The 25,228-nt window shown below is 53.4% G+C and overlaps 1 protein-coding gene across 1 annotated transcript; it reads right to left on the bottom strand.

The window, feature by feature from the left end:
* Window positions 1-6,835: 6,835 nt before the first annotated feature.
* LOC101556453 (uncharacterized) lies at window positions 6,836-24,553 on the bottom strand. Its single transcript, XM_012933643.2, has 15 exons — window positions 24,427-24,553; window positions 22,597-22,804; window positions 21,070-21,174; window positions 19,723-19,854; window positions 18,725-18,809; window positions 18,567-18,630; window positions 18,059-18,144; window positions 17,065-17,247; window positions 14,327-14,380; window positions 13,295-13,447; window positions 11,973-12,043; window positions 11,669-11,714; window positions 9,191-9,254; window positions 6,999-7,078; window positions 6,836-6,880 (listed from the first exon to the last, which is right to left on the bottom strand). Exons 1-15 carry the CDS (start codon window positions 24,551-24,553, stop codon window positions 6,836-6,838), a joined length of 1,503 nt encoding a protein of 500 aa, XP_012789097.2.
* Window positions 24,554-25,228: the final 675 nt, after the last annotated feature.

Here is a 25,228-nt window from a genome sequence, read left to right as displayed (position 1 = left end):
ATATTCTTGTTTGTTTTTTTTTCTTTTTGGGTCACACCTGGCAATGCACAGGGGTTACTCCTGGCTCTGCACTCAGGAATCACCCTGGCAGTGCTCAGAGGACCATATGGGATGCTGGGAATCGAACACGGGTCGGCCGAGTGCAAGGCAAACGCCCTACCCGCTGTGCTATCACTCCAGCCCCCCAACATATTCTTGGACCTTTACCCTTTTGCTTAAACTTTTGGAGTTCTCCTATCAGTTGCTTAATACTACTCAGAGTGGGTTTGCTCAAGGGTGCTGGTTGTGTATGCGCCCCTCTTATGAGGTCCCCCTAGATGCCTCCATTTTGCTGATTAATGATACCTTTCATTCCTCTGAGCTAATTAAGCCCTGTCATGATAATTGACCTTTGTATTATTTTTTCCCATTATGTGCTGTCTACAGTTCCAGAGAATCTTACTTGCTTTAATAATTCTAATTCAGCCACTATTCCTACATGGAAACTTTCCCTTGATTGTCAAAGATTCCTGGAACCCCCAGTAATGGATGCCTCCCTCATGTATTGTCCCTCATTTAATGCCTCATTTCTTTGTGATACAGGTATCCATTCCTTTTTGTATGGAAATTGGACTGAAATTTGTGCTATTGTTTTTGTTTTCCCACACCTTAGTATACTCCCAGCATCTGAATCCATCCCCATACTTCTGAAAGAACATACTCGTACCCTCCCCCCATCCCTTGCCTTTATCCCATTCATTGTTGGTCTGGGGGTAGCAACTGGAGTAACCACTGGTGCAGCAGGAATCACCACTGCTGTTTCCTTACATAATTCCTTGCAGCATCAGCTGATAGGGGACATCCAAGAGGTATCCCAAATTATTTTGACTGTTCAGGAGCAATTAAATTCTCTTGCCCAAGTTGTATTGCAGAATCGGCGAGGACTGGACCTCCTTACTGCCGAACAGGCTAGCCTCTGTGTTTTTCTGCAAGAATGCTGCTTCTTCGTCAACCAGAGTGGAGTGGTCCAAGATCGAATAACACAGCTCCAAGAAAACCTCAAGGGGTGGAGACGACTCACCAGTACCTCCCAGGGGTGGTGGGGGATGGGAGGAGTACTATCCTATGTGCTTCCCTTGCTTGATTCACCTTTTGGTTTTCTGATTGTATTATCCCTGGATTCATTTCTGTTTAATAGAATTATGGCCTTCATAAAAAGGCAGATTGACTCCCTGGCACAAAAACCCATCCAAATTCAGTACCATCAATTGGATCTAGCTGATCGAGGGCTGGAGATACCTGAATGAACTCCTACACCCGCCTTTCTACGCCACCCTCAGGATTAACACCTGCTCCTTTTGCAACTATTAGCTCCTCGAACCCGAGCAAGGGTGACTGCATCTCAGGGCAGTTGTAATAATGCCATGGGCACCTTCAGGGGGCGGAACCAGGCAGTATCCACCTACGAGAAGCCTTCAAAGGCCGTCCTGAGCTCATAGAAGCACACCTATCTGCATAGAGGTTGGATCTGAACAATACTCCTCTCCCCACTAGAAGGATCCTTAATAGTGACTGGGGGATAGGCCCCTAGTTCCCCCGCTGGTTAATACCCCTTCTTTCTATGGAGGTGAGCTTGCCTTCAGTGAAACGGGTTGAGCCATCTCTGGAGCTGCGAGGGCAGGCTTGCTATACTACCAATATCTAATTGCCTATTTTAGAAAATAAAAAGGGAGGAGATACCGGGAACCAGTGCCTGGGAATGGCCAGAAACCAATGCCTGGGAACGGCCAGAAACCCATGCCTGGGAACCAATATGTCAGTACAAACTAACCTGTAACTAAGGAACAACTCCTTCTTGGGAAAGGTTGCAGAACAATGCCCAGGGAAACTGCCATCAGGGCCCATATCCAGTTTCGTTAAATGTTTGCATTTTTTGCTATTCTCCCATTCTGTCACTTCCTCATATAATCAATTAGAAAAGACTAGCTTAGGAGAAATAAAGTTGGAGATTTCTCCCATTCTTGTGTCTGCCTCTTTCTTCTTGTGTCTGTCTTCTTTCCACTCTCGCACCCTCTCCCGGCTACCCAAATTGACCAAGTCCTGTGGGACTTGACATTCACCAATGTACTCACCTCTCTCCCCCAAGGACATCAGTCTTCCAAGGAGCCCTTCCTTTCACGACCCCTGCCTTTTCAGCTATGTGGATCTGTTCTCTCATTATGTTGTCTTTTGATCTCTGTGGTTCTCTTGCTGGTATCTTTGAGTCCCACACATGAGAGAGGCATTTTTTAAAAAAATTTAAAATTTTATTGAATCACCGTGAGATAGTTACAAGTTTTCATGTTTGGGTTACAATCTCACAATGATCAAACACCCATCCCTCCACCAGTGCACATTCCCCACCACTGATCCCGGGTATACCCCCCATTTCCCACCCTCCCCCTGCCTCCATGCCAGACAATATTCCCCATGCTCTCTCTCTACTTTTGGGCTTTATGGCTTGCAATACAGACAGTGAAAGGTCATCATGTTTGGTCCATCATCTACTTTCGGCATGCATCTCCCATCCTGACTGATTCCTCCAGCCATCATTTTCTTAGTGATCCCTTCTCTATTCCATCTGCCTTCTCTCCTCCACTCATGAAGCAGTCTTCCTGCTATGGGGCAATCCTTCTGGTACTTGTATCTACTGTTCTTGGGTGTCAACCTCATGTGATGTTATTTTATACTCCACAAATGAGCAAATGAGTGCAGTCCCTCTATGTCTGTCCCACTCTTTCTAACTCATTTCACTTAGCATGATACTCTCCATGTCTATCCATTTATAAGCAAATTTCATAACTTCATCTCTCCTAACAGCTGCATAGTATTCCATTGTGTAGATGTACCAAAGTTTCTTTAACCAGTCATCTGTTTTAGGGCACTCATATTGTTTTCAGATTTTGGCTATTGTGAACAGTGCTGCAATGAATATATAGGTACAGATGTCATTTCTACTGATTTTTTTCATCCTCAGGATATATTCCCAGAAGTGGAATTGTGGGGTCATATGGAAGCTCAATTTCTAGTTTTTGAAGGACTGTCCATATTGTTTTCCAGAAAGGCTGGACCAATCAGCATTCCCACCAACAGTGAAAGAGCGTCCTTTTTTCCCCACATTCACGCTAGCACTGGTTGATTTTGTTCTTTTGAATGTGTGCCAGTCTCTGTGGTATGAGACTATATCTCATTGTTGTTTTGATTTGCATCTCCCTGATGACTAGGGATGTGGAGCATTCTTCCATGTGCCTTTTGGCCATTTGTTTGAGGAAGTTTCTGTTCATTTCTTCTCCCCATTTTTTGATGGGAGAGAGGTAATTCTCACATATCTATTCCTTTCCTTCTGGCTTCACTCGACACAATTTCCTCTAGTTCCATCAATATTGCTGAAAGTTGCACACATATTTCTTTTTTAGAGCTGTATAGGATTCTATTGTGCATACATATGCTACAACTCCTTGATCAGTTGCTTTTTTCCCCTTTTGCTTTGTTTTAAGTCATTACCTATAATTGCTCTTTGCTATTATGTACAGATAAGAATTATTCCTCCTTGGAATATGCATTTGAGGAAAACAAGAACTACCTCCCCTGTCTTCCCAGCAGTGGATGGGTATTTCACATGTGAGCAGGTCTGGGTTAGTGGTGAGGGGCTCATCCATCTGTCACTCAACTTTCCATTCTCTCATCTGTCCAGTCGTTCAGTTCTCAACTATTTATTAAGCATCTACTATGTACCAGGGACCAGGAATAAATCAGTGAGCCAGTGTCTCTTGCCTCAAGACTCATATTCAGAGAGAGGAGTAACAGAGTCCAATAAAAGAATGCCTTTTGACTGCACTCATTTGTGGAGTATATAATAACATCACATGAGACTGACACCCAAGGACAGTAGATACAAGGCCAGGAGGATTGCCCATAGCTGGAAGACTGCTTCATGAGCAGAGGGGAGAAGGCAGATGGAATAGAGAAGGGATCACTAAGAAAATGATGGCTGGAGGAATCAGTCAGGATGGGAGATGCATGCCGAAAGTAGATAATAGATCAAACATGATGACCTCTCAGTGTCTGTATTGCAAGCCATAATGCCCAAAAGTAGAGAGAGAGAGTATGGGGAATATTGTCTGGCATGGAGGCAGGGGGAGGGTGGGAAATGGGGGTTATACCCGGGATATCGGTGGTGGGGAATGTGCACTGGTGGACGGATGGATGTTTGATCATTGTGAGATTGTAACCCAAACATGAAAACTTGTAACTATCTCATGGTGATTCAATAAAATAAAATTTAAAAAAAAGAATGCCTTCTATGTAAAGAGTTCTCTCTCTCTCTCTCTCTCTCTCTCTCTCTCTCTCTCTCTCTCTTGCTTTTTGGGTCACACCCGGCAATGCACAGGGGTTACTCCTGGCTCTAACTCGGGAATTACTCCTGGCGGTGCTCCGGGCACCATATGGGATGCTGGGAAAAAGAACCCCGGTTGGCCGCGTGCAAGGCAAATGCCCTACCCTCTGTGCTATTGCTTCAGCCTCCAAGAGTTTTCCCTTTTAAACTCTAATTTATTAATTTTTTTTAATTGCAGGATCATAGTTTACAACGGTATTGGCGTTGTTTTAGAGCTGCAGAGCACTACACCCGTCCCTCCCCTGGTGCTTCCAGACCCTTCCATCTGTGGTTGTCCCTTTCCTCCCCAATCAGTGCCCAGTTCCAGTGATCATGTCTCAGGACCCGCTTTCGTGGGGGGACTTTCAAAGCCCTTGTCTCTTTATATTTTGGATATGAGTGAAATCGTCTGGTATTGATCTTGTTTTACTGATCAGATTTTCTCCCCAGCGCCCTTTAACAAACTCAGAACCAGACTCCTGCCAGCCAAATTCATCTTTATTGTGACAGTGACTTTCCAGGTGCAGGCAGCTGGTCCTGGGCCAGGAGAGGCAGAGCTGTGGTCAGAGCCAGCTACTTCTCTGGAACGGCCAGCAGCAGGTGATCCTAGGGAAGGACAAGGAGAGACGCATCCTGTCTCCTGTCTGTCACCCATAGAACCAGCTCTGTCTGGGGCTACTGGGAGGGGCCCTGCATGTCCCAAAGAACCATCTCCCTCAGGAGGCATTCGGGGACCAAATGAATCAGGGGAGTAGAGGGTACAGAGATTTAGGGACTGTTTATGAAGCAAAGGACAGATCAGGGAGTCTGTGGTTGGGCCCCTACCATGCATGCAGCAGGCCAGGGTTTGCTCCCAGTATTCCACAGGGTCCCCTGAACCCTGCCAAAGGTGATCTCTGAGCACAGAGCTGGGAGAAAGACCTGGCCACTGACTAGAATAGCCCCCAAATGAACAAAAGACAGGTCACAAGGCTCTTCCTGTGGCAATTCTGATGCTTTGGGGTTCATCCTACTTGGGTTGCTCTGAGATGGCCCTTCTCGCACCAACAGCCGGAGCTTGGTACAGACTGTGCTGCACTGAGAATCGTCCCCCCACCCCCAGACCCGACCCGACGGCTGGAACGCCTGGGTATTTGTCTTCTCCACCAGAACGGAAGCTTCTGCAGTATCAAAGAACACAGTCAGACTCACTCCTGTCAGGACGTGGGGCACAGAGCAACTGGTGACAGAGTGACTGGATGAAGGAAAGTGGTTGGGGGAGGGGCACCAGATACCACTCAACTCTGGGGGCACTGTTTGAGTTAACGACAGAGTGAGTGGGACAGTCTGTGACCTGCAACAGGGCAAGGCAGTCTAGAGGCGAATCAGCGAGTGAGCCCGCCGCCCACGCAGCCCCTCTCTCCTGGTCTCCCGGCTGTGAGAGGGCCACTGGCGCTGGCTCAAGGCTCTGTGCTCTCTGGCACTCAGCACCACAGGGAGCCTCTGCCCTCCCTGAACCCACCCAACCAGAATTTGTTGCCTCTCCAGAGAAGCCCCCACCCTACAACTACTTTGGGTGCCCTTTCAATATTTGCCTCTCACTGTGCGGTGCCCTGGGCTGGATCTGGGAGAAACTCTGGGGCTAGAGGTCCCAGGAACCTCCAGGAGACAAAGGGCCATGGTCCCCTGCTGTCCCCTGCATGTCCCTTCTGGTTCCTGAATGCACATCTCCAGGGAACTAAGGGAACTGAGGCAGGCCTGGCCCCATGGTCCCAAGGCACCAGCTGGACATCCAGAATGGTTGGTGACATCTGACAAACGCTGGAGTCAGTGGCTCTGTGCTCATAAGGGGGTGGGCCCTGGCTGACTGCTCATGGGAGAACTGTCCCCCTCGCCATTTCTACTGTTGGGGACAGATTCGGAAGGGGCAGTGGCTTGCCCCAGGTCATACAGTTGGGGGCTCTCTACCACTGGGATGACAGCTGTCCTTGTGCACCCCCACCATCCTCCTTCTCCCCGTTAGCCTCTTCTTAGATTGACCCCGAAAAGGGAGGAGAGAGACTGGAGTAGGTGATGGGTCAGTGGCGCATTTGGAGCTGGCCAACTCCCTGGTCTGCTCTGAGCTTCCCCCCTAGGGGCACCTCTGACCTGGCGGGATTTAGCCAACCTAGAGTCTGCCCTGACTCCCTCCTCTGGGGGCTCTTGGAGGCAAGTACTGGCCACAGGCCTGTGCTGGGAATTGGGGCACTGAAGTTCTAGGGTGGTCTGGAGTAAGGGTACAGGTTTTTGATAGCATGAACCCAAGTAGGCAAACAGGCTCAGCCACTCTGAACTCGGCCTGTCAGCGGCGTTTAGTCTTCTCGTTTGTAAACTGGGAAAAAAAACACAGCACAGGCCTCACATTGCTACAGGTGACGATCCTCTCGGGGAGGAATGAGTGCTCTGGGGGGCTCGGGTAGCCCCTCAGTGCCTACACTGCTCCATTAGGAGCTGGGGCATCCAGGAGGGCTGCAAGGAGGCAGTGAGAGAGGGAGGCGGACTTGCCCCTGGAATCTCCCTGGCCAGTGGAGTCTGCTCCTGCTCTGCAGGACAGGAGGAGGCCCCAGGGGTCTCTGGACGCACCTACCTCGGAAAGCTCTCTGTGGGCCTTGCCGAAGGACAGGCCTCTGATGCTGGGCAGCGGGAGGCCTTGTTTGCTGAGCAGTTCTGCAAGAGCCATGGGGCAGAGGGGTCAGAGACCAGCGGGGCAGAGGGGACTCTGCCGAGGGAAGGGCTAGCTGGGCAGTTCCACTGCTCCATGCAATGTGGGCCTGGGCATGCTCCCCTGGCCCTTCCCCCTCAGATGGAGGGGGTCCCGATGCACCCATGAGCAACTCTCCTCCAGAAAGCTGGGTCTCCGAGGGGCTACTCCACTGTTTATTAAAAATGCTTCTGGGGGCGCACGCATATGCTGCCTGAGCCCATGCGCTGCTTGTGCCTATGTGGCCGAGCACATGTGGTACCCGAGCACATGTGTCACCCGCATCTCCCCCCTTGAGATGTGTACTTTCATGCTTTTGTGTCCAGTGCTAGGATGTGTGTAGATCTTCCTCCACCCTTGGACAAGCCCGCGTTCTTTCTTAAGCGCATTACTCCAACTGTTTTTTTTTTTCCTCTTATCCCTTCCTCCTTCCCTCAGAAACCTCTAAATAAAATCTATTTACTTCAAAAAAAATGCTTCTGGGGCTGGGGGAGAGGCAAAGACCTAGCATGCTCTGGGCTCCAGCAGCAGCAGCTCATGGTCCCCAAAGCACTGCTGGGTATGGCCCAAAGCCAAAACACAAAACAGAAACAAGCCCCCCTCCCCCCGCCCCAAAAAAGCATTTGAATTTCTCCTCAAAAATGTACAGGAACTCTGACCATACTCTTATGAAGATTTTCTTCTTAACAGCAGTAGTTAAACATTCCGTTGGCTGAAGGCTACTTAGGAAATGAATAATTTTACTTTTTTGTTGTTGTTGACAGATATGTCTGATAATGTTGTTTTTTCTTAAAAACACTAAAATGTTAAAAATGTTGGCAGACTCAGAAAATACCCCAGAAAAGAATGAGAAGTCATGAGGATGAGCCATAGCACAGTGGGAAGGCTATTTGCCTTGCTTGCAGACCCCCAGGTTTGATCCCTGGCATCCCATGTGGCCCCCAGAGTCCCACCAGGAGTGATCCCTGAGTGCAGAGTCAGAAGTAAGCCTTGAACACCTCTGGGTTTGACTCAAGAACTTACCAACCAACCAAACAAACAAACAAACAAAAAAAGGTCTTTCCTTTACTGTGAATAAAGGTTTTAAGAAACAGAAAGGAATGAGAAGTCTATAGAAGCTAAAAAATTAATTTTCTAACAGAAGTATTTTTACAAGTAAGGAAATTTACATCAAATAAAAGAAGGAACATATTCACGAATGTCTGAGGAACATATCCTTTTACTAAACATGTGAGAAATAGTTGTTATAGCAAGTATTCTTTTTCCTTCCTTTTTTTTTTTTAACTAACTTGTCGGGGTCAGAGCGATAGCACAGCGGGTAGGGCATTTGTCTTGCACATGGCCGACCCGGGTTTGATAACGGCATCCCATATGGCCCCCCCAGCACTGCCAGGAGTAATTCTTGAGTGCAGAGCCAGGAGTAACCCCTGAGCATCGCTGGGTGTGACCCAAAAAGAAAAAAAAAACACCCTAACTTGTAAATATGGTAGATGTGGAAGTGAAAAGCCTGAGGAGTCCTGAGCATGAAGCCCTGATGGGCCTGATGAGACCCTGACCTCCCACCCACCTCTCTCTACTCCTTTCTGACTTCCCGAACCGCTGCCCCTCAAACTGCCCAGGGTCTGCTTTGGAGGGTGTTTGGTTTAAGTCTGGCTTTGTTGCTAATATCTAAGGGGGGGGGGCGATGCTGTCTCCCAGGTTCAGCTTCCTGGCACCTCTCAAGATGAAAAATCCCACCTGCTTGCCCAGGGGGGCGGACCCGGGCTTAGGGGCCCGTCTCCTGCGTCATGTTGCCTCCTTGCCACTGGATGAAGGAGGCTTCAAACCCTGAACAGAGGACCACCCTCTTCCAGTGCCCTTCTTGGCCTCACTTCCCAGAATGTCTCCCTCTGCCTCCCCTGGGCATGGCCACCTGCTCCCTCCTGAACTCTTATTAGCCACTCCTGCCTGAGGAAGAACAGGACAGCAACACAGCCTTCTGCCTGAACCCCTCCTCCGAGCCTGAGATGGCTCCCCTAGGTGAAGCTGAGGAGGACATGGGGGTCTGAGGTGCCTGAGGAGGAAAGTCAGGGGCTCACCGTTGTGACTGGGCATGAATGTCCTCTTCAGAAGCTCCAGGACAGAGGCCTCCAGATTCTTCTCCTGACCGGATGGAAGAGGGACAGGCAGGTCACTTCAGCTGGGCAGGCAGGTCCTGACCACAGCAATGGGGGCACCCCATGGTTGTTGAGGGACCCTCAGAAGGTCAGGGTTGGTCCTGACATCTACACTTCTCCAGACAACCAGATTAGTGAGGGGGTGGGCAAAAGCCGAGGGCCCTGAGTAAAAGGACACCCTCGCCAGGGCTCCGTGACTTTGGTTTTCAAACCTGGCTGGGTCAGAGGAACCCTGTACAGGGCTTAGGCAGGCCCGATGGTTTCTCCTAAGAAAGAGCAAGGGGTCTGGCCAGGAGTCTGCCACCCCTGATAACAGGGCAGAAACGGTCTCCTTGAAATAGCCTCTCCTGTCCCCAGGGGCCTTCATCGGGTTGCCAAAACCATTTAGGCTGATTGGGAGTCAAGTTTCTTTCTCGCTGTCTGTCTCTCTCTATCTCTGTCTGTGTCTGTCTGTCTGTGTCTCTCTCTGTCTGTCTCTGTGTCTCTCTCTGTCTCTGTCTGTGTCTCTGTCTCTGTTTCTCTCTGTCTGTCTTTGTATCTCTGTCTCTATCTCTCTGTCCCCTCTCCCCGCCCCTGGTGGCATTCTGATGTGGTGGCTTGAATAGTCCTAGCCTGCACAGCCTTGCCTGGCATCCTGGCCTGGGTGTACGGTCTCTGACGTAGCACCCAAGAGAGGCCTGCCTTGGAGGAAGGACTTTAAGACCTTTCCCCCACAAGGCTCTGCAGAAGTGAGCTGTGAGCAGGGCCCGATGGAAGGGCTGATCACTCAGAAGTGTCTCATCCAGCCTTTGTGTGGCTGCTTTCCTGTCTTGCTGCCAGGCCCCAAGAGTGTAAGACACCCCCACTCACAGTCCTGGGGAGGGGGAGGTAGGGGATATACCCAGGGTGGCTTCCCAAGAGGTCAGTGGGGGCTGGGGAGAGAAGCAGCAGGAGGGGGTCATGCATGATTTGCGTGTGCCAGGCCCGGTGTCTGATCCTTGGCATGCACGGCCTCCAGCATCAGTGGGCATGAACACAGAATGGTCAGACCACTATCAGAGGATCACCAGGAGTGGCCCCTTGTGCCCCCAGGCTCCACGGGGGCTCCCTGACATGTGCCCAGAAAGTGGAGTGAGGGTCAGTGCCTCCTTTAGATGGGAGCGGTGGGGGCGGCCTTCCAGGGCGGGAGCAAGACGTGGGAAGACAATACTTCCCACCCAAGCCCTCCACAGCCCTGGCCCTAGCCCTGGGCCCCGGGAGAGACCGTGAGCTTCGCCCTCCTGCACCTTCCCAGGGGAGCCGGAGCTGGCACGCTCCAGCATAAACTCTTGCACCGCAGGAGGAGGATGCAGGTGGCCTGGAGCAGGGACGACCTGGGACACCCTGCAGGAAGCCCATGGGTGGGACCACTGGCGAGGGGGACATGCAGCCCTGAAGGGTGTGCAGACAGGACACATTTCAGTCTGGAGAGGAGGAGGCCCTTTAAGCCCAGGGCATCGTCCTGGTGTCTAGCTGGGAGCCTATGGGGGCTCCTTTTGACCCAAGGCCTGCAGCTGGATACACCCCTCACCACCCCCATCCTCTAAGGGGTCCCAAATTAATCTGACCATGGCCCCCTTTTCAGTCACAAATTTACTCATCCCCCACTTTCAGAAATCTACAGAAAAGCAGGGAAGTGCCTCCCCCCACCCTTTCACTCATGGCTACCCCCGCTCCTCCCCCAGATGGGTCCAGCGCCCCTGGGGGGCAGTGCCACCACTTTGGGAACAAGACCTCAAAACTCACTCCACCCTCACTGCCTGCACCCTGGCCCCTCCAGTCTGTCTGTCCTCTTCGGGGAAGCCGGTTCCCTCTCGGAGGCCCTGTTCAGCCGGGCTGCTTCGTCTGCTCCAGCCCCCGGACCCGGGGGGAAAGTGGGAGCCCAGGGGCCCTGTGCTGGGGCTCAGGTCCTCCTTACCCATTTCTCTCCTTCTCCAGGCTCGGCTCAGATGTTCCTGGTTCTCGGGGAGGCTCCCTGACAGTCCCCTTTCTAGCCCACACTCCCACTCCTGATCCATACCCGCAGCTCTTTCCCACAGACAGTCACCAGCCCAGAACCTTCCCGGATGTCCCCAGCCCTGTGGTGTGTGAGTTCCGTGCAGGCAACGACCTTTCTTTCATTCACGGGGGCTCCCCAGCAGCTGAGATAAACCTGGCATGTCATGAGTTAAATGCATCTGACGCAGCTAAAGGCATGCAGGGAGCTTGATGCAGAAAGGGTGAAACCTACACATGGGGGGTCCCTCCCTCCCCAGTGGGCCCGGGGACTCCCAGAAGTGATGAGAACAGAGACAGGGAAAGGGAGGCTTTGCTCCCCGAACGCAGCTCACTGGGGCTTCCCACCTGGCTCCACCCCAGCCTGCCCTGGGTCACTCGACTCACCTTCTCGGCGAGGCCAGTGGGGTAGTGGACGAGGCTGAGACTGGCGCTGCCAGAGAAAACAAACCATTTTCCTCCCAGACCACAGCAGCTTTGGGGGGTACAGCAAGACACCACCCCGTCCTGCTCGCCCTCCCTCTCTCCCGCCCCATTCCAGTCCAGTGCAAGGCAGGCATGGGAACCCAGCCCTTAACCACACGTTCCCTCATCACTCTTCCTCACACCAATTTTTCTCAGCCTCCAACAGGCCCCTCCATCTTCACCCCGTCTCCCCACCCCCTCCCAAGGCAAGGAAAGAATGGATTACCTTTTCAGGTCCATCTGGAGCACTAACTTCTCATTGATGGTTGGGGGGAACTCAGCCTTTGCAAGGAGTTTCTAAGAGGGATTGAGGTTGCCTTATGACGTGGGGGGATGTCTGTGTTCCGCCAAAGGGATGTCACCTGCCCCCCACCCCTCAGGAGGACTTGGCCGGGACATGGGCCCTTCTACCTGCACTTGGTGCTTCCTCCCCACTGGGACCAGAGCTGAGGGGGTGTGGCCGTGAGAGTGGGCATCTGTGGGTGCTGAGCGCTCGGGCAGGAGGGGCTGGGCAGGAAGGGGGGTGCAGCTCCATGAAGGGAGTCTTCTGTAGTGAGCCCCTGAGGGGGAGGCCGAACCCCTTCACCGTGTCTAGGGCTTCTGGAGGTGCCTGGATCCTTGGCTACCGAGAGCCCGGGAGACAGATATGTATGCCAGTGCTGCTGAGCTAATCTCCGGTGGGGGTCCCCGTTTTGCCCCCCTCATCTGAGGGGTGGGTGGGGCAGAGAATGGGAAGTCTGAGAAGTTGAGGTGTGTCTATAGTGGGGGACTGGAGTGCCTCAGGATTCCTCAGGCCCAGCCCTCAGACGTTCCAGTCCCTCAGGAGGGTGAAGCGCAAGTGTGCCCCCAGGGGTGGTTCCCTTTTCTTGGTTTGTAGCTCACATTTTGCTTAGAGTCTAAGAGGCAAACCCCTTGTTCCTGAGGCGGGTCTACGGGGAGGGTGGCACTGAACTTAGGGGAATAAGTGCTAAAGTGGTTTGCTTTTTTTTTTTTTTTTTTTTTTGCTTTTTGGATCACACCCAGCGATGCACAGAAGTTAAACCTGGATCTGCACTCAGGAATTACTCCTGGTGGTGCTCAGGGGACCGTATGGGATGCTGGAAATCGAACCCAGGTCGGCCGCATGCAAGGCAAATGCCCTATCTGCTGTGCTATTGCTCCAGCCCCAAAAGTGGTTTGCTTTTTATCGATAATTTTAGAGGAAGATTTTGGCCATAACCTGGCAGTGCTCAGGGGTTATTCCTGGCTCTGAGCTCAGGACTGACCCCTGACAGTGCTCTGGCAACAATATGTGGTGTTGGGGATTTGCACCAGGGTCCCTGCCTCATGGCTGAACACAGGGCCAGTGCCTCATCTCCTGCACCATCTCTCTGGCCCCTCTGAAGCATTTTGATATTTCAACCACAGGCCCAGCATTTTGGGTGTGGACAGATCAAATACGACAACAGCTGGACGGCACGGTCAGAGTGGCCCCCGTTACTCTTCGCTCAGTCAGGGGTCTCCAGAGGACCCGGGCTCCCCCAGAGAACGGATATTGAGGTCACTTACCCATAAAACCGTGGCCTGGGAGGTGTTGTTGGGCCTGGCCAGCGTCAGTGAGCCCAACTGTGTGACGGTGGTTGTGTGGCCATCAAGGTGCACCTGGGGAGGCTGAGGGGCTCTGAGGACCAGCTTCAGGGCCTCGCTGGGGGGCTCGGCAGCCTGGGTGGGGGACAGTGGGAGAGGTGCGGGCAGGGACTGGAGCTGGCCTTCCTGCCTCCAGCTCAGAGGAGAGGGCACCAAAGCTGCTGGGGATGCTGAGGCTCTCAGTCTGCACCCCAGCTGGGCAGCAATGCACCGGGGGCCCCGGGAAGGACCCTGCCTGGCCCATATGGGGTGAGATGATGGCCTCCTGCAGGCGTGTTGCACAGGACAGAGTCCAGGGCTTGGAGCCAGAGGCCCCACTTGGAGCCAGTGTGGCCTGAGACACGTGTCTTGGTCCCTCTGTGTCTCAGTTCTCATGCTTGCAGAATGGGATCGACCCATTCTGTGGGTCTGTGGAGTCCTTCTGAGTTAGGGCTGGGGACGGAGGGGAGCCCTGGGGCTACTCTCTCCTTGCCTGCTTCTCACTGTGGCTTCTCTTGGGATCTGCTGGGTGCAGTAAGGAAGAGGACGGCATCTGGATTCCAGAGTTGGACATTGGGTTCAAAGCCTGGATTTGCCCTTTACTGAGCCATGCAAGCTCAAGTGAGTGAGAGTGCTCAGCTGAGCCTTTCCTGGCTCAGAGTTCAAACAGGGGCGAGAACAAGGAGATGGTAAGGATTGCCAGTGGAGGGGCCTGGTGCACCCGCTACTCGGAGTTGCCTTGGTTGTTGTTGGGGGTGGGGGTGAGCGCTGAACAGGGCCAGGGGGTACTCAGTAGTGAATGATAAAGGCAGGTATGTCCCATGGCCAGAGTCTCCTAGAGGAACAGGCCCTATAACCCAACCCTGGTCCGTACAGCCTTCTCCTTCCCTCCTTCTCCATCCCAGGATCTTTGCTGAGGTCCTGCCCAGATGTGGCTGCTCTTCCAGCAAGAAGAGAAGCTGGCGAGACACTTACCTTCTGCCCGGGCTCCAGCTCTCGCTGCACCAACATCTGAGTGAGCTCAGCAAACTGGAAAAAGGGAAAAGCAGGTCCGACCTTTAGAATCCTCTGGTCTGTCCACTCAGGTTCAGGGGCAGGTGTCCAGGACACCAACATGGGTTCAATGATTTCTCTCTCAAAATTTTTTGTTTGCTTTTGGGACTCGTTTAGGGTTTACTTTCAACTCTCTGCTTGAGGGTCATTTCTGGTGGTGATCAGGGACCATGTGCCACCAGGGATTGAACTCCATGCAAAGCGTGGCTCAGCCCTTTGAGCTGTCTCTTTCTATATTTTCTTGTAGATTTGTCCACGTTGTGAAAATATTTGCTTATTTTGGATAACTTAGGCTTTATTCAGATGGGTCACTTCAAAATAAAATATTTTTATAAGTTTTACAAATAACAGTGGTACAGAAAATAAAGTTTACTCATGTTTTCATAAACATTGGCAGTTCAAGTAATTTTTTCTATGCTAATATCAAAGCTTGGTTAAAAAAAGGGTTTTTTTCTGTGTCTGAAAGCATGTTTGTATTCTTGTGGAATTCTTAAAAGTATCTGGTGTAGAAAGCTCATGATTTGAAATAACTAAGATACAAGAACTATCGAAATTAAGTCAAAGAAGGTTTTCTCGTGTTTCATAGAAATTGATGGTTTAAAGGTCTTATGCTGTTATGTCATGGGAGAGCCTGGCAAGCTCCCTGTGGTGTATTCATATGCTGAAACCAGTAACAATGATGGGTCTCATTCCCCTGATCCTGAGAGAGCTTCTAATGTGGCACTGTTGGAAAGGACTAGTAAAGAGAGGCTTCTAAATCTCAGGGCTAGGAAGAATGGAGACGTTACTGAGACCGCTCGAGAAAATCGACGATCAACAGGATGATGATGATGATGATATGTCCACATAAGCACCAAAGTTGGCTTTTATACAGACCCTCTATTCACTTATCATCCAGAATCTTTGGTTACATTTTCCCTTGCTTGCCCCATTTCTACCCATCTATGCTCGGCTGATTTTTAAAAATCCAGAATCATTATAGAAAACATGTTAAGTTAAATATGTTAATTAAAAAGTTCAACTCTTCTCTTTCCTTCCAAATCTTATTCCCAGGGGCAACGACTATTGACATTTTGGAGCATATCCTGACAGACTCATCTACACAGAGGACAGAGGGACATCCTAACACCATTGTTTGAAATAACCACACTGTCTTCTTCCTATGTGAGTATCACCTGCCTTATTTTGCCAAACTCTAATTGGCAGGAGCCTACCGAGGAGCCATCAGGGCCTCCATGCATACATGCCCTGACCACTGGTGTAAAGCTCTCTATAGACATGGATTTTGGGGGCTCCCTTCTGACAGTCTCAGAGTGGCCACATCTGGGTGGGATGGAAGGATCAGCAAGGATGGGGAGGGAGGAGATCTAAATCCTGTTCTGAACCCCCCTACCTCCCAGTGGGTAACTCTGGCTAACTCATTTTCCTTATGTGGAAATCCTGGTCTCCTCATGACAAATACAAGTAATACTATCAGCTTCTTCCTAAATATGGCTCTCAGGATTTCATAGTTCAACAATTATTGAGCTACTGTAGTGTGCCCTACGTATACCATCTTTAGTTCCTGCCCTCAAAATGAGCATGATGGCACACAAAAAATGTGTGCACATATGTGTACTGGAACTTGACTCATATGCACTCACGGTATGGTCAGTGTTTCAAAGAGGAAAGGAGAAAGATAGATAGATAGATAGATAGATAGAGAGAGAGAGAGAGTGCACAAGTTAACTTTAGATATTTAGATGAAATGGTCAAGGAGAGGTTTTCTGAGGAGAGGACATTGGCACTGAGACCAACATAAAGGGGAGAGTGTTGCAGACAGAAAGACCAGTGCTTGCCAAGATCCTGAGGTGGCACTAGCTGAGCCTGAGGGGCTGGAGTAGATACGGGAGGAAACAGCTCTGGAGACATATGTGGGGCCGGATGACACAGGGCTCTGGGAGCTTGGGAAAGAAATTGGATGTTGTGCAGAGAGTGATGACAACAGGCTCTCTGGGTCTTTGAGTAGTGAAGGATCTGGGTTTCGGCCTCACTTTACCCCTTCGACAACCCGGGAGACTTGCTCTTCCTGCAGACCTTGAGGATGTGTCTCCTTGTCTCTGAGGCCCCCTCTAGAGATCTCTGCTCTGGCTACAGCATCAAGAGGACCTCTTAACTCCCGCCAGCCACTCACTGACCCCTGGATTTGTGTATTATAAATCAGTGATTCTATTGACCTGAGCATCTCCTTGTTCTGAGCTCCCTGCAAGGACAGGGGCTCTGTGCACACAGCTCACCTTCAATAAATATTCATAGTGTCATTTCATAAAGAAAGGAATAATAGGGGCAAGGAGAGGGCACAAAGAACTGGAGGGTCTGCTTTGATCCCCAATTCCTGGCATCATATGTTTCCCTAAGCACTGGAGCTAGGGACTAGCCCCTAAGCACTGGTGAGTGTGACTCCCCTCCCCCCTGAAAAAAAAAAGGAATAGAGAGGAACAATAACCAAAAAAAAAAATCTGTGTGTTCAAGAAAGTTTTCCCAGAGAAACACTTCTATGATGGGCTCTGATGGTTGAATAGGAGTTCTCCAGAAGCACTCAGAGAGGAAAGATGATGTACGGGGGCTCACCCAGGAAGGTATCCGCCCCCAGGCCCTTCCTCCATTACTCAATCACTCACCGTGGAGTCCTGCGGATCCACAGAGATCTCCTTGCTGGTGTAGAGGCAGAACAGGATGTCATTGTAGGTCTCCAGGTGAAAGAGCAGGTCTGCCATGCTTTCCTGAGCTAATTTGGGGAGGTGCTTGTCGACCTGGTATTCAGGCTTTAGGGGTTTCTGGCCTGGGCCACATGGAGTAAAGAGCTTCAGGGAAAAGAAGGAGGAAGAAGTTTAGGGGTAACAGCTGCTTTCTTGTCAAGAATCGGCTACAGCTAGGGCATGAAGGGGGCCTCTGAGCTAGGTCCAGGCTGGCCCCAGTGCCCAGGCTCATGGAGCCCCACACGGGGCCTGGTGCTGTCATCAGTGCCCCTTGACGGCAGAGGCGACCGCGCTCTCAGTGGGTTCCTTGGGCTTCTCTGCAGCTTTGCGAAGCGGGGATGGGGGCCTCTCTCCCTGCCCTTCCGCCTTCTGGACCATCTTCTCTCACTCAAGGCAGGACGAGGAAGCGTGGTGGCGGGGGCGGGGCAGAGGTAGCGAGTGGCATCCCCGTTCTGGGCCTCAGCTTTCCCATGCAGCTGGGGAACATCAGGCTGGAACATTCCTTCCTGTCCCCAGGGCTCCCCGGTGGCCCTTTAGCTGGAGGCTGATGGCTTGGGGCCCACTCCAGCTCTCCAGGGTGGAGGGGTTCCCCGAGCTCCACATGAGATACAAAGCCAGGGTGTACAATGTCCCTTTATCCTCCCCATACTCTTTGCTCTCTGTTGTTTTTAGGGCCACACCCAGGGTGGGGGACTGGGGGCGACTCCAGTGGTATGGATCTGATGGTTCAGTGGTTAGGGCAGGTTCTGGGGGCTGCCAGGACACTAGCAGTGTTGGGGATGGACTTTCACGTGTCTTGCAAGGGCTCCACTTCTCCCAGCCCTCTGGACGCCCCCTTCATGCCCTCCTCTCTTTGCTACCTTTGCTTCCTCTCCTGGGCAGGTGGGAGGGCACTCTCGGGGGGGGGGGCACTCACCTGCACGTGCATCAGGATGGCGTCCTCCATGAGCTCTGTGGTGGTCACGTAGTACTGGACATCCTCTGGGCCCGTGAAGGTGGGGGCTACAGAGGAAAGACAGGGTGTGTGTGTGGGGGTGCTGGGAGCTCAGCCTGCCCTGGGCGGGGGGGGGGGGGTCCGGGTCCTGGAAGGTGAAGAGTGGCAGGAGAACCAGCAGAATCACTTCTCCTCTGCTTCTCTCTGCGCTGCCCGCGGGCCGGGCCTGTGCGTCTCCTAGCCACGCGCCTTTACCGAGCAATAACGGCCCCCAGTTCAGGATGGCATTGCCGGGTCCTACTCAGAGGGCCTGTGGCTAATCTCATCTTACAAGCTGGGGAAACTAAGGTTCAGGGGGGCGGGGCACAAGGACCTTCCGAAGCCTTTCCTCCCTCCCAGGAAGTGGGTGTCCCCGCCTACTGCCCTCCCTCCCCCGGAGCCTAGAGGCTGCCCTGCACAGCATCAGGGGGTGGTGCCAGGGGTCACCTACGCAGAGTGAGGTGCAGCAGGTCCTCCAGCAGCAAGTTGAGTAGGGTCTCAGCCAGGGGGCACACCTGGTGGGGAAGGCAGTAGGGTCTTCAGTGGGGCCAGGGGCGGGGGGTAGCGGGCGCTCCCCTCTCCCTGGGCGGGGCAGGCTGGGCAGCGCACTATTTTCTGCAGCAGGAAGGGCAGCGCCTCGTCCAGGGTACTCGTGATCAGCAGCAGAGCCTCGTTGACCAGGAGGGGGTTCAGCCTAGGGGAGGGGGAGACCGGTGGACAGTGAGACGGCGGAGAGGGAGACGGAGGTGGGCACGGGAACTCAGGGGGATGAGGGAGGCCCCTCCCCTGGCCTCTGGAGTTTGGAAGCTCGAAGTTTGTTTCCTCCTTGGTCTAAATTTTTTCTCTCCTCTCCTGTGCTCGTCTACTCTTCCCTTCTCTCTTCTTCTTGCCATCTCTCTGTCTCTCTCTCTCTCTCTCTCTGTCTCTCTCTCTCTCTCTCTGATTCTTCCTTGCCCAGGTTTCTTTATTCCTACACTTGTTCTTAGCCCAAAGGCTGAGCAACGATGATAGGGTTTCTTTGCTCCTCTAACAAAGGTCTCTGGGATTTTCAAGGCAGGAGAGAGCACACCTGGCAGTGGAAGTCAGGGAAAGCTTTCTGGAGGAGGTGGGTTTTGTGCAGAGTAAATGTAAGACTCACAGAGGGTAGGCCCTGGAAGTGGCAAGTTCGGTGCTAAGTGGGTTCACTCTTCTCCTCCCCCCACAACCCTCCCATCGGACCGGGTGCTGTGAGTGATCCCTTTTCGGTCGAGAAGAAACGGAGAGCCCAGGAGTCAATGAGCATGAGGACTTGGCCACACTGAGATCTCGCCCGAGTGAAGCATCACCCTGGCGTGGGCCTTCGATGGTTTGATGCAGAGGTGGGGGATGCTCAGGGACAGTGTGTGCAGCCGGGCCCTTGTTAGTTTGTGTGTATGGTGCCAGGGACCGAACCCAGGTCCCCACACATGCGAGGTGAGTGCTCTAGCGCCGAGCCACAGCCCTGACCCTGCAGCCTGTGGACTGGAACTGGTCTTTGGCCACTACAGACAAGTGGGCAGGAGAGAGGCAGCCCCCGAGGAGGAGGCCTGGCCGTGGCAGGTGGGGGGAGCCCAGGGTGGGGTACTCACTGCTCCAGAACCTCGATGCTCAGGTATCCTGGGGGTGTGTAGCATTCCTCGAGCTTCACCTGGGTCTTGTTCCTCATCTGCTCCAGCCGTGCTCCAATGCGGATGTTCTTGAGGAGTTCCAGCCGCAGGACCCTGTGGGGGCAGCGTGTCCAGGCTAGGCCACCTCCCAAGGGGCAGACCTGAAGTCACGGGCTAGTGGCCGTGGACTAGAGGGCTCAAATGATAAACTACAAGGGTCCATCTAAAACAGGGGGTTCCTACTTCCAGGGGAGACCAAAAGGCCTGACCACACCAGGCCAGTGGCCCCACAGGGTGACTGCCACCTGAGACTGGTGGTGACTTTGAGAGGGACAGTGTGTTTTTGGTTTGGAATCTCCACCGGACCACCGGATGTCACTGCACATCAGTCTCGGGGCTGGTCTTTGCTCCATGCGGGAAGAACTTCCCTGAGCCCGGCCTCGATCAAGTGAGTTTTCTCTCTATTCAACATCTATGACTGTTCAAAAAGGGAGGCTCAACCTAGAAAGCTGTTGGCAAGAAACATGGGTGTGTCCTTAAAGGGCACTTGAGAATAAGCCTCTTTTGCGATAAAGTGCTTGCCTTGCTCACAGCCAACTCTGGTTTGAATCCCCAGCACCACATATGGTCCCCTGAACACCATCAGGGGTCACTGCTAGCCGCAGAGCACTGCCGGGTGCGGTCCAAAAAGTAAAGTAAAAATATAAACGAAGAAACATGTTATAAAGAATGTGCTTATTTCAGGCCGGAAGATTGTGCAAGGGGCTGAGAGCATGCTTTGCATGCAATAGGCCTGAATCCCATCCCCAGCACCTGAAGCTCCTGAGCACTGTTGAGCACAGAGCTAGGAGTAGTCCCCAATGCGGTCTCTGCCTTCTCCCCCACACAGAAGAGAGGGCGCCTGTTTCACGTGCAGGCACCACGTGGCCCGCTCTGTTGGCTGCTGCCTTGCAGCCCTGAGAGGGAGTAGAACTCCCACACCAGCAGCGAGTGAGCCCCGCCACCCGAAGCTGAGTGCACTGGCACCTGCCCATTTTGCATATGGGGAAACTGAGGCCCAGGGAATGGAGGGTCTCATGCCAACCCCCAAGATGGTGAGAGCTGGACTCTGAGGTGAGCTTGGATCAGATCCTCCTCAGACCAGCAGCCTTTCCTCCATGCGGGGTGCAAGGCACCCGAGAAGGGAGTTAGAGGGCTTCCCCTCTGCTTCCAGGTGATCCCAGGCAGGCCCCACTCCTGCTCCATGCCTCAGTTTCCCCCATCAGCAGCAAGTCCGAGTGGAAAGGATTATTGTGGGACTCCCGCCAGGCTGGCACCCGATGAACTCACTGGGGAAGCGTGAGGTACAGCTTGTTCCGAAGGGTGAGCTGCATCAAGGCGTCTGCCAGTATCTCCAGGTGCACCTCCAGGGCCTGGGTATCTTCAATGACCAGCCTGTGAGAGGGAGGCGGGTGTGGGTGGGGCCGTGGGGGGCCCTCTGTGTGTGTCTGCTGGAGTGGGGCCACGGTGGGAGACAGCCTCTGGACAAGCTGCTCCTGCTCTCAGCCCTGCTCCAGCCCCAGCCTCCCCCGAGGGAAGCCTGGGTGAGTCTCTCGGCGCCCCACTTCCGGGATAGGGGCAGGAGGATGGAGGGGAAGCCTTCTGCAACAGAGAGAAGCAGGGGGGGAGCAGGGCGAGCAGGAGGTGGGAGTGTCCAGGGCCACCAACTCCTGCAGGACATGGCCCCCTGCTCTGCTAAGTGGCCTCGGCACGGCCCCGCTGGAAGGAACCCAGAGTTTTCTATGCCTGGTGAATATGGGCTACAATCAACCGGCACCTCGGGCCTCTGTAGAACAGGCAGCACCCCACCCCCCCTCCCCTGCCGGAGCTGGCAGCGAGTCCTGGGGCCCGCTTGCTTCTGGACTTTCCAAGGGAACCATCCTGTTGTCACCTTGACCTGAGACGTGCTGGTGGCAGGGCTGTGACGGGACCCACTGCGTGGCTTGTGTCCCTTGGCCCGAGGCACTTTCAGACAGTCCAAGCCAATGAACTCAATCAGAAAACCCGGCTCTTGAGGAAAACCCTCTTAGCTTTGAAACGTTGGCCAGTTATTAGATTATGAAAACAATGGGACCTGGGAGATGGCGCAAGAGGCAGATGCATCTCTGCATGAGGGAGCTCCAGGTTCCACCCCCAGCACCACACACATGTCCCCCACCCCACCCCAGCACCTCTAGGAGTGTCTCCTGAGCACTGGCTGGTAGTGGCCCTGAGCCCTGCTGGGTATGGCTCCAAAACCAATAAAATAAAATTGAGTAAAACAAAGATGTTAAAAACAAAACATTATAGGGGCTGGAGAGATAGGTCAGCAGGTAAGGCACTACTAGCCTCGCATACAGTTGACCCGGGTTGATCCCCAGCACGCCATATGGCCCCCTGAGCCCCATCAGGAGTGATCTCTGAGCATGGAGCCAGGACTAAGCTCTGAGCACCACTGAGTGTGGCCCCCAAGGCAAAAGAGAAAAAAACCGAAACACCCAAACAAAGCACTCTGCAAGTTTGTAATACCAGGTGGAGGCCGAGGGGGTCGGAGAGTTAGTGCAGGGACCCAGGGGCTTGCCTTGTACATGTGGACCCAGGTTTGAGCCTCACACCTGAGCACCGCCGGGAGTGACCCCTGAGCACAGAGCCAGCAGTAAGCCCTCAGCACCACCGGGTGTGGGGTCCCCCCCAAGATAGAAACCAAAAAGTGAAATAAAATGCATTCAGGCGTAGAGCGCCTTTCAGAGGCAGAGCTCCTACGAGGACCCCCGGGCCTGGAGAGCCCCTCCGACCTCGCCCGCTCTGGGTGGCAGGGAATGCCGACCCTGCACTCACCCCGCGGCCTGCAGCAGCTCGCCCAGGAGGCTCTCCTTCGCGAGCAGGCTCCCCAGCGACAGATGGAGCCCGCTCGCCTTCTTGGACAGACGCTCTTTCACGAAGGGCAGGTGGTCCAAAATGGCGACCCCTCCATCCCCAGCCCCTGTCAGTGGGATCTTGGTCCGGCGGTGCAGGACAGGGTGTTCCAAGAAGAGATCTGAAATGTCTGAGGGCACAGCCCTCCTCTCAGTTTGGGCTGCATAGCCCCCCTTGGTTTAGTCACCGGAGGCCCCCGGGCCCCGAGGAGACAGCGATTTCCAAGACGTCTAAGCTGCAAACACCTGTTAAACCTGGCTTTCTTCTGGCCTTGGAGCCGTGGCATGGGAGGGAATGGGCTTTCCGCTCAGGGTGATGTACTACAGCTGGGCATTCAGAGTAGTGAACAAGATATGTGGGGAAAGTGATGCGTGCTACCGAGAAAATAAGACAGAGTTGCATTGGTATATGCTGTGTGTGTGTGTGTGTGTGTGTGTGTGTGAGAGAGAGAGAGAGAGAGAGACAGAGAGAGAGAGAGAGAAAGAGAAAGTGTGTGTGAGAGAGAAAGAGAGAGTGTGTGTGAGAGAGTGTGTGAGAGAAAGAGAGAGAGAGAGAGAGAGAGAGAGAGAGAGAGAGAGAGTGTGTGTGTGTGTGTGTGTGTGTGTGTGTGTGTGTGTGTGTGTGTGTGTGTTGGGGGTGTTTGTTTCAGATGGATGGGCAGGGGGGACCTCTCTGAGAAGCCAGCATTGAAGCACTGAAATCTGAATGATATTACAAGATGTGGAGAGGGCAGAAGAGATAACTCGAAAGTCTGGGGCACGTGTTTGGCATGCTCCATGCCTGGAGCCGTCTAATCCCTCCAGCCATGATCCAGGACCGCTCCTGAGTGCTGCTGGGTATGGGAGGAGAGTTGTGAAGATTGAGAGTCGCATGTGCAAAGGTTCCGAGATGCTAAAGAGTCTGGAAAGTTTACTGAACTGCAAGACCTCGAGGTTCGACTGTAGGGAGTGGGGAGGTGGGTGGATGGACAACCAGGAACCCCGGTCGGGGGGAGAGACACAGACAGGACTCGGTTTGCGCATATGTCAAATGGGAACAATCATTGGTGGTTAGGACAGAGAGGATGGGTATAATGCACTGGGATAGGCGATTTGAGCACAGTGGGGAGACTCCTTCTGCCTCGGCAGATTCCAAAGGGAAAACTGAGGTAGGCACCAGAGAGATGGATCATCGGGGCAGGGGAGTCCCATCAGGGAGACCACTGGGGCTTCTCCCAGAAGAGCGAGAACTTGCTGCACTGGGAAGGACGGAAAGAGCGTGGGAGGCAGAAAGAAGGTTGGAGGGCGGAAGGAGGCTGGGATCTCAGGGATGTGGTCAGGGCGGGGGGAGGGTATTAGGTTGGAGGGGAGGGTCCCAAATGGTGGGACCCACCAGGATGCGGAGCTTGAAGTTTCTCTGAGAGCCCTGGGGAGCCACAGCAAGTGTGCGTGGTGTGTGTGTGTGTGTGTGTGTGTGTGTGTGCATGTGTATGCATGTGTGTGGTGTGTGTGGTGTGTGTGCATGTGTGTGTGGTGTGTGTGCATGTGTGTGTGCGTGTGTGTGGTGTGTGTGCATGTGTATGCATGTGTGTGGTGTGTGTGGTGTGTGTGCATGTGTGTGTGGTATGTGTGTGGTGTGTGTGCATGTGTGTGTGGTGTGTGCGTGTGTGCGCGTGCGTGTGTGTGTGTGTGTGTGTGTGTGTGTGTGTGTGTGTGTCCTGGGGAAGAAGGTGGTGCTATTCTCTCTCCCAGCCTCCCAGCCCTGACGTGTTACCTGCTTCCAGCTGTTTCTTGCTGATCCGCAGAGCGAGCCGGTGCTGGGCGCGCCCCTGGGCCTGGGGCAGCAGCCCCCAGCAGAGCACTGATGCCCAGGGCAGCAGCAGCAGCAGCAGCAGCAGCATCCTGGCCGGGAGCTGGAACACAAAGCCGGGAAGCCCAGTGGCCCCTCCGTGCCCTCCCCTAGAGGCCCAGCTTGGCAGTCCGGACTCGGCTGCTCCCTCCCTCTGCTCGGATGGCCGTGCCCACCTGCGGGCTGGCTGTCCCCCGGGTGTCGCCCCTGTCTGACGATGTGACCGTGAGCCAGTTCCTTGACCCCGCCCTGCTTCGGGTTTGCTGCTGTCTGGCTACACCCGGTGGTGCTCAGCCTTGCTCCTGGCTCGACTCAGGGGTCACTCCTAGTGGGACTGGGGGATCATTTGAGGTCTGGGGATTAAACCTGGGTCAGTCACGTGCAAGGTAAGTGCCCTGCCCGCTGAACTATGTCTCTGGTCCCTGTCTCGGTTTGCGCATATGTCAAATGGGAACAATCATTGGTGGTTAGAAAAAGACATTCAAACTTATGGGCTAAGTACAGGCTGCAGTGGGCCCCTCTGCTGTTAATGGGGCCAGGGGCCAGGGACCAGGTGAGAGGTTAAAGACGGATCACCTCGTTTCCACCATGGAACATTCTGGATCTTGGGGAGGAGAGGAAGTAGCATCCCAGGGAAAGCACTTCGTGACCAGGAGAGATAATTCACCTGAATCTTCACCATATAGCAGGGAACTATTTCAGGGTATTAGTCAGCATATGCTTGTGC

The sequence above is a fragment of the Sorex araneus genome, chromosome 5 (genome assembly GCF_027595985.1).
Source record: "Sorex araneus isolate mSorAra2 chromosome 5, mSorAra2.pri, whole genome shotgun sequence".
NCBI lineage: Eukaryota > Metazoa > Chordata > Mammalia > Eulipotyphla > Soricidae > Sorex > Sorex araneus.
This window is presented reverse-complemented; position numbering and strand designations above follow the sequence as displayed.